This window comes from Pan paniscus, chromosome 15 (assembly GCF_029289425.2).
Source record: "Pan paniscus chromosome 15, NHGRI_mPanPan1-v2.0_pri, whole genome shotgun sequence".
In the NCBI taxonomy this organism is placed as follows: domain Eukaryota; kingdom Metazoa; phylum Chordata; class Mammalia; order Primates; family Hominidae; genus Pan; species Pan paniscus.
This window is the reverse complement of record NC_073264.2, coordinates 22,292,405-22,301,346: the sequence shown is the minus strand read 5'-3', so window position 1 is coordinate 22,301,346 and position 8,942 is coordinate 22,292,405. Positions and strand designations below refer to the sequence as shown.

At 45.8% G+C, this 8,942-nt stretch overlaps 1 protein-coding gene across 3 annotated transcripts; it reads left to right on the top strand.

The window, feature by feature from the left end:
• The first annotated feature begins 441 nt into the window (after positions 1-441).
• RNASE1 (ribonuclease A family member 1, pancreatic) lies at positions 442-2,371 on the top strand. 3 transcript variants are annotated; one of them, XM_034937242.2, is made up of 3 exons: positions 442-936; positions 1,408-1,478; positions 1,634-2,371. In XM_034937242.2, exon 3 carries the CDS (start codon positions 1,659-1,661, stop codon positions 2,127-2,129), a length of 471 nt encoding a protein of 156 aa, XP_034793133.1. In that variant the 5' UTR covers positions 442-936; positions 1,408-1,478; positions 1,634-1,658; the 3' UTR covers positions 2,130-2,371. The 3 variants fall into 3 exon arrangements, with proteins under 3 accessions (XP_034793133.1, XP_034793134.1, XP_034793132.1); XM_034937241.3 differs by having other exon boundaries at positions 865-936; positions 1,396-1,478; XM_034937243.2 differs by lacking the exon at positions 1,408-1,478 and having other exon boundaries at positions 455-936.
• The last annotated feature ends 6,571 nt before the right edge of the window (positions 2,372-8,942 follow it).

Here is an 8,942-nt window from a genome sequence, read left to right as displayed (position 1 = left end):
AATCTGAATACACAGCACGAAGGGATATTTTGGTAATTCTTAGAGGTATCCAAATTGTTACTCAGCAAAAAAACAGGTCTCTTTCTAGGAGGGCATTCTGCTGCTAACAAATATGATATTCTTTGTATTTTTTCCCCAAAAAGAATTTGAGATTTGGGATTTAAGTTTATCTTTAGTTCCTCTACTCAATTCCGACCTACAGGGTCAGTGGTTACTGTAGATAAGAACAGCCCCATCCTCTCGATGCCCCCAGAGCAGGGGTGGAGGGTGGGTGGGAAGTGGCCAGAACTGGGTGAGCGCACCCTAGAGGCCTCCTCCTCCTCCCTATTCAGTTACTCCCCCTTTTCCAGATCTGGGAAGCCTTCCAGCTGGGGGCAGCAGGACAGCCTCCATTCCCCCCGACCCCGCCTCCCATCCCCGGGAGAGGTAGCGTTGGGAGAATGCCCTCCTAGAAAGAGACTTGGGTTTTGCTCCCTAGGAGCCCTGGAATAGCTTTGGCCAGAATTCCCTATCTCCCATTAGAACCTCTCCTTTGCGTCCTTTGTTAACCTCCAAGTCTACTTGGTGAAAACGCCCACGAAGAAGTAACAAGGACTTTGTTCCTAGTGTGCCAGGTTTGGGCACCAGTGCTGTAGTGGCTTTCTCTGCTGCTCCTTGTGCATCAGCAGACAGATGTGGTTCACATAGGAAGAAAGACTAACGTAGGCAAAGATTTGCTCTTTCTTCAGCAGCCCTAGAAAGACGGCGGCCTGGGTGATTCACCACTCCTTCCTCACGTCCTTGATTTTATTTGAACTGAGCTCGAGATGCTCCTCCCACCCTTTTCCTCTTGGAAGCCAAACCCCTTTGTAATCTGTATAAGGTCCACACCCCGGGAGCTGAGTGATTGCAGAAACTGGCCTTCCATCTCTCTCAGACACCAAGCTGCAGATCCAGGTAAGCAGCCCAAGAGGTGTTCTCAGGTGCCGCTTCTGCTTCAGGGTTGGAGAGGAGGGAGCTAGGGCCAGTCCACAGCACTGAGAAAGACTGGATGATGCTAGTGCTGAAAAAATGTGGCCCAGGCAAACATCAGTTGGGGGCAGAGGGGTCAGGGTGGAACATGCAGGCTGCAGAGCATCCATGGGACTGGAGAAGGAGCCTCCAAGTTGGGGGAGGCCAGCGTTTCTCTTTGGAATACAATGGAATCTTTTATGATGCCAGTGTCAGGCACTGGCCTGAGTTCCCTTATGCTCTAAGACAAGGCTCTGTCACCCATGGTCCTGGATGTCGGGGATACAATTTGGTTCATGATTTATTCAAACTGATGTTTCGATGAGCCATTTGAGCACTGGGTACAAACGTATTTTGGATCAAACAAACTCCAGTATTCAAAGATAGGAACTGACAGGATTTTAGGTCACTTTGTAGGTCACCACCTAGAGGGGAGGAAGACCTCGCTTTGGAGAGTGGGAATAAAACGCTCGTGGAAAAGCGTACACGTGAGTGTCTCATTACACGAAAAACCTCAGGAAGTGGGATGGACGTCTTTCTGGCTGACCTGAAACAGAAACTGTAAACCAGGCAAGCCATAGGTGGGGGCTGGAGTTCTTTTTCTAAGAGGGCTCTTTTCCTCCTCTCTCCTTTTCTCAATTAGGCTTTTCTGGGAAAGTGAGGCCACCATGGCTCTGGAGAAGTCTCTTGTCCTGCTCCCTCTGCTTGTCCTGATACTGCTGGTGCTGGGCTGGGTCCAGCCTTCCCTGGGCAAGGAATCCCGGGCCAAGAAATTCCAGCGGCAGCATGTGGACTCAGACAGTTCCCCCAGCAGCAGCTCCACCTACTGTAACCAAATGATGAGGCGCCGGAATATGACACAGGGGCGGTGCAAACCAGTGAACACCTTTGTGCACGAGCCCCTGGTAGATGTCCAGAATGTCTGTTTCCAGGAAAAGGTCACCTGCAAGAACGGGCAGGGCAACTGCTACAAGAGCAACTCCAGCATGCACATCACAGACTGCCGCCTGACAAACGGCTCCAGGTACCCCAACTGTGCATACCGGACCAGCCCGAAGGAGAGACACATCATTGTGGCCTGTGAAGGGAGCCCATATGTGCCAGTCCACTTCGATGCTTCTGTGGAGGACTCCACCTAAGGTCAGAGCAGCGAGATACCCCACCTCCCTCAACCTCATCCTCTCCACAGCTGCCTCTTCCCTCTTCCTTCCCTGCTGTGAAAGAAGTAACTACAGTTAGGGCTCCTATTCAACACACACATGCTTCCCTTTCCCGAGTCCCATCCCTGCGTGATTTTGGGGGTGAAGAGTGGGTTGTGAGGTGGGCCCCATGTTAACCCCTCCACTCTTTCTTTCAATAAAACGCAGTTGCAAACACCTGATTTCTGAAGCGGTTCTGTCTACTAGGTACTGTTTCTGGCATTGCCTTCCAGCAAGGGGTAAGAACTGTAAATCTGATTCACTTTGGAGAACGGTGAATGGAGTAATTAAATGCCTTCCCTTCTGACTTGGATTTTAGTGGCTTGAGAAAATTCCTTTCCTTGTAGATTCCTTGATGCCAAACATAAAACTGTTAAGTGTGGGCTGTTTTAGACAAAAGGGAGCTACAGCCTGGGACACTGCCATGCAGGGTGAACTGACAGAGGGGTGAAGCTCAAATACAATCATTCTCTGGCACAGAAGGAAGGCGAGTGTGACCTCAGGAAGATCCTGCTTAGCCTCAGGGTGGGGAAGAGGACTCAATGAAATTATGATCCTAAATTTCCATTTTCCTTTTTTTTTTTTTGAGTGAGCTATTACTAAATCAGAAAAATGGGCACCTCTTAGTTGGAAAGCCAGAACCTTACATTTTAGAGCTAGAAGTGACTTCGGAGAGCACGGAATTGAGGGATAGCAAGTAGATTTCAGTTTGTGTACCAACTCTAATTGGAAGTGCCGGTCGGGCGTGGTGGCTCACACCTATAATTCCAGCACTTTGGGAGGTTGAGGCAGGTGGATCACCTGAGGTCAGGAGTTCAAGACCAGCCTGGCCAGCATGGTGAAACCCCCTCTCTACTAAAAATACAAAAAGTAGTGGGGCGTGGTGGCGGGTGCCTGTAATCCAGCTACTAGGGAGGCTGAGGCAGGAGAATCACTTGAACCTGGGAGGCGGAGGTTGCAGTGAGCTGAGATGGTGCCACTTCACTCCAGCCTGGGCAATAAGAGTGAAACTCTGTTTCAAAAAAAAAAAGGAAGTGCCTACCCAAAATGCTGTAGAAAAAAATTCTGGACAGTGGTGTGGTTGAACAACAGCCTCTATCGAAGGCACGAGAGGGGGAAGGGTGTGTGTGCCACACATTTGCCATCCCTGACCAAATGTGACCCCTGCCTTTCCGGTGACTTGCACATGGCTTGTTGCTAGTTAGTGGCACAGCCGGGACTACACCCTAGGTTTCCTGACTTCCAAGCCATTGTTCTAACTCAGGAAGCCATTGCTCTAACTCAGGAAGAAAGCTCCCCTCCTCAGTAAGTGCTATGGAGCGGTAGCTGTCTCCCAGAGCTTGCTGGTGGGCTCTCACAGGCCCCCAGTGTTCTTAGCCTGTGAGTCCACTCCATTCTTGGCAACCCTTCCTGACAGCCACTGAAAGACTACCTTTGGCATCTGTCAACACTTAACCTGGGAGGCAGAGGTTGCAGTGAGCCGACATCGAGCCACTGCATTCCAGCCTGAGTGACAGAGCAAGATTCCATCTCACAGGGTGGGGGGTGGGGAAGCTTGCCATATAAAGAATACTTTCTGCAGGGCCTGTGCGGAGATCCACTGTCTTGTGGCTGCCTGAGACATGGCTTCTATTTGTAAGTCCCTATTAAATGTTTCTTTCTGAGAAACTGAACTTGTCATGAAGTGGGATTTAAGGAACCAGAGAGACCAGATGGCGTGCAGGAGGGTGTTTATTTTAAGGTGTACACTGGCCCAGCGGACTTGTGTCCTAAAAGGCTGAGCCCAAGAACAAAGAAAATGAGTCCCTTTTAAGCATTTTGAGGCAGGAACTAAGTGAAGCAGGCTTACAGAAGTGAAAACAAAAGGCTGCTGTGACACTTTTGGAACATGTCTTACGTCTCTGTGAGAACTTGGTTTGCAGCTTATGCTTATCTGTCTTGTGACCTTGCAGCTGTGCAGGGAAGAAAGAAACAGGAGTTTACAGAGCCTACAAAATATGTGGAGGATAGATATGGTTAACGTTTCTTGGGACAGACAGTTAATATTCTCTTCTAACTTTAACTTCAGGGGGGCTACTTAAATTCTTTTCAGCCTTGGTTAATACAGCAATTCATTTGATGAGCTATTGTTATTTCTCTTATTATTATTACGTATGCTATTATTTGTTATTTTCTTAGTTTCCTACTTCAGTCAAGCCCTTTCTTTGGCCTCTCACCTCCCTCAGCCCTTGGGGGTACATTGGCATAGACCTGCTCACTGCAGAACAAGGAAGGAGGAAGCAGGAGAAACCAAACCTGCCATATCGTGTTCTTGAACTTCTGGCCTCCAGTGAGAAAATGAATTTCTGGCTGGGCATGCTGCCTCACGCCTGTAACCCCAGCACTTTGGGAGGCTGAGGCAGGAGGATTGCTTGAGCTCAGGAGTTCAAGAGCAGCCTGGGCAGCATAGTGAGACCCCCATCTCTACAAAAAATATTAAAAAATTAGCCAGGCAAGGTTGCAAACACCTATAGTCCCAGCTACTCGGGAGGCTGAGATGGAGGATCACTTGAGCCTGGGGGGTCGGGGCTGCGCTCCAGCCTGGGCAACAATGAGACCCTGTCTCAAAATTTTAAAAAATAAATAAATAAATGCATTTCTATCATTTGAGCCACCCATTTTGTTATGGCAGCCCTAGGAAATGAATACACCCTGTAACCAATTCTTCCACTTCTCTTGGATTGCATCCGTAGCTGCCCTGACACATCCCTATGGCGGGCTGGTCTAAATTAGATGCCACAGTGGTGGGGATGGGGTGGCTGTGGGGTGAATAGAAGTGTCTGTGGGGACAAATGAACATCTACTTCTTCCTGGGACAGCTGGATGGAGTGGAGGGGCTTTAGAAACCGTTAACAGGTCTTAGGGAACTGGCCCTGCCTCCCTTCTGAGGCTACTGTAAGGGGAAAAGAAAAAGTAGGGGCATGAAAGCCCTTGGCAAGATGTGAAGTGAGGCAGCCTTCGTGCATGCTTGGTCAGTTGTGTACCTCCAGCTAGTTAGTGTGCAACAGCCCTCACGCTTCCTCTGCAACTTCTCCCCTGCCATCAGCTGAGCTTTCATGTTCTCAGTTCATGTTCTCGGTTCATGAGTGTTCATGTTCTCAGTTACTCTTGGAATACGGTTCAATTCAGAAATTCCCAATGCACTATTAATTAACATAGAGAGACAGATATACTATTCTACCAAAAAAAAAATCTGCCCTTTTAAAATCCAGGGAATGTCTGGACATACACATTCTTAAGTCAAAGGAACATTTTTCTAGCATTTGTGAAAGAAGGAGTGAATGAATGGAGGTTGGAGGGAGTGCAGTAGTTACAAAGATTGGCTTATTTTTTATGGGTCCAGCCTGGATTTTAAAAACCTGAGACAGGATAACAACTCCAAGTGCCTGTGGGACTCCTGTAAAATGGAAATATTCATAACACTTAATTAGAAGTACTGTGGTAAAGATGACATTCAGAGAAAGCGTAGTGTTCAGCATTCTGTGGACACTCAGAAAGTTAGCCACTATCACCGAGGCATGGGGTATGGTGTTTCAGAGCCTTGGCTCTGGAGTGAAACAGACCTGTTTCACACTCCACTGTGCCTTTTGGGAGTAGTGTGGCCGCAGGCAGGGAACGTAACTTTTTTAACATCAGGTTCCCTATGTAAAAAATCATGATAATCATGGTATCAACTTCAGAGATTTGTTGCGGATTAGTTGAGGTCACATATAAAAAATATTTAGGACAATGTCTGTCCATAATAAAAGCTATTACTCTTAGCATCAAGAATCATACATCCTATTCTATCACTTGCATGCAACCAGTCAAGACTGGGGACAGAATTGACAATGTCTCACTACAGTTTTCTGTATTTATAATTCAAGGCGCCAACATATGATTTTTGTTTGTTTGAGGGCCTCAGATGAAAGAGGGGCCAGGAACATTAGTACTGGAACTCATAGGAGTATGAATTCTATCATCCCAAGAGAGGGGATAACCAGAGATCTAGAAAGCACAGAAGATCAGGCAGAGACGGTAGAAAGGCCTAAACTTGATTTCAAGAACCGACTCTCAAAAGAGTGAGTATAAAACCAGTGTATACACCAAGTACAGTCACGTGTTGCTGAATGATGGGGATACAATGTGTCATTGAGTGACTTCATCATTGTTGGGAACCTTACAGACTATATTACCTAAAACTAGGCAGTATAGCTTGCTCTACATCTAGGCTATATGGTATAACCTATTGCTCCTAGGTTACAAACCTGTTCAGCAGTTTACTGTACTGAATACTATAGGCAGTTGTAACACAATGGTAAATATTTGTGTACGTAAACATAGATAAGTTACAGTAAAAATATGGTATAAAAGGTAAAAAATGGTACACCTCTGTAAGACACTTATGTGTGGAGCTTATAGAATTAGAAGCTGCGGCCAGGTGCAGTGGCTCACGCCTGTAATCCCAGCACTTTGGGAGGCCGAGGCGGGTGGATCATGAGGTCGGGAGTTCGAAACCAGCCTGACCAACATGGTGAAACCCCGTCTCTACTAAAAAGACAAAAATTAGTCGGGTGTGGTGGTGCACACCTGTAATCCCAGCTACTCAGGAGGCTGAGGCAGGAGAATCACTTGAACCTGGGAGGCAGAGGTTGCAGTGAGCTGAGATCGTGCCACTGCACTCCAGCCTGGGTGACAGAGCAAGACTTGGTCTCAAAAAAAAAAAAAAAAAAAAAAAAAAATTAGAAGTTGCCTTGGGTGAGACAATGGGTGAGTGGTGAGTGATTGTGCAGGCCTAGGACATTGCTGTGCCCTACTGTAGACTTTATAAACACTGTATCATTAGGGCACACTGAACTTATGAAAAAATTTTCTTTCTTCAATAATAAATTAACCTTAGCTTACTGTAACTTTTAAACTTTATACATTTTTAAATAAAAAGAGTTTTGACTCTTTTATAATAACACATAGCTTAAAACACATTATACAGCTGTACAAAAATGTTTTCTTTATATCCTTATTCTATAGCTTTCTTCTTCTTCTTTTTTTTTTTTTTTTTGAGACAGGGTCTCGCTCTCTTGCCCAGGCTGGAGAACAGTGGCACAATCTTGGCTCATGGCAACCTCTACTTCCCCACCTCAGCCTCCTGAGTAGCTGGAACTACAGGCACGTGTCACCATGCCAGCTAAGTTTTGTATATTTTGTAGAGACAGGGTCTCACCTCAGGCTTATCTGGTTTTTTTTCTATTTAAAACAATTTTTTAACTTTTTTGTTAAAACTAAGACACAGGCTGGGTGCAGTGGCTCACACCTGTAATCCCAGCACTTTGGGAGGCCGAGGCGGGCGGATCACCTGATGTCAGGAGCTTGAGACCAGCCTGACCAACATGGCGAAACCCCGTCTCTATTAAAAATACAAAAATTAGCTGGGCGTGGTGGCGCATGCCTGTAATCTCAGTTGCTTGGGAAGCTGAGGCAGGAGAATTGCTTGAACCCAGGAGGCAGAGGTTGCAGTGAGCTGAGATCACGCCATTGCACTCCAGCCTGGGAGAGAAGAACGGAACTCCATCTCAAAAAAACAAACAACAACAACAACAAAAAAACCTAAGACACAAACACACATATTAGCATAGGTCTACATGGGGTTAGAATCATCAATATCACTGTCTTTCACCTCCATATCTTGTGCCACTGGAAGATCTACAAGGGCAATAACACATGGAGCTATCATACCCTACAACAATGCCTTCTTCTGGAATATCTCCTGAAGGGCCTGCCTGAGGTTGTTTTACAGTCAACTTTATATATATATACACACACACACACGTATATATATATATATATATATATATATATATACATGTGTATATATATATATATACATGTGTGTGTATATATATATACATGTGTGTATGTATATATATATATGTGTGTGTATATATATATACATGTGTGTATATATATACACACACACACACAGGAATACATATATATACATGAAATGTAACATAACATTTTCTTCCTTTTTTTTTTTTCGAGTTGCTCTGTCACCCAGGCTGGGGTGCAGTAGCAGGATCCTGGCTCACTGTAATCTCCACCCCCTGGATTCAAGTGATTCTCCTGCCTCAGCCTCCTGAGTAGCTGGGACTACAGGCACACATCACTATGCCCAGCTAATTTTTGTAGTTTTAGTAGAGACGGAGTTTCACCAAGTTGGCCAGGGTGGTCTCAAACTCCTGACCTCTGGTGATCCACCCACCTTAGCCTCCCAAAGTGCTGGGATTATAGGTGTGAACTACTGCGCCCAGCCTAACATAACATTTTCTAAGTAACATTTGGGTCAAAGAAGAACTCAAAAGAAAAAATTAAAATATATACAATATATAAAAAATTGAGTGATGGTAATAAAGTAAAATTTAGGAGAAAGTTTTGTGAAAGTTGTCAGAATCAAAATGGAGTCACTAATGTTAAAGAAACCCTGACAAGGCTAGGTGCAGTGGTTCACGCCTGTAATCTTAACACTTTGGGTGGCCAAGGTGGGTGGATCACTTGAGGCCAGGACTGCCAGACCAGCCTAGACAAAATGGTGAAACCCCATCTCTACTTAAAAAAAGAAAAAAAAAAAAATTAGCCGTGTTTGGTGGCACACAGCTGTAATCTCAGCCGCTTGGGAAGCTGAGGCACAGGAATCACTTAAACCCAGGAGGCAGAGGTTGCAGTGAGTCAAGATTGCAC

Coding starts and splice junctions, on each gene's coding strand:
- RNASE1 (XM_034937242.2), top strand. CDS start 1,659: ATGGCTCTGGAGAAGTCTCTTGTCCTGCTCCCTCTGCTTGTCCTGATA.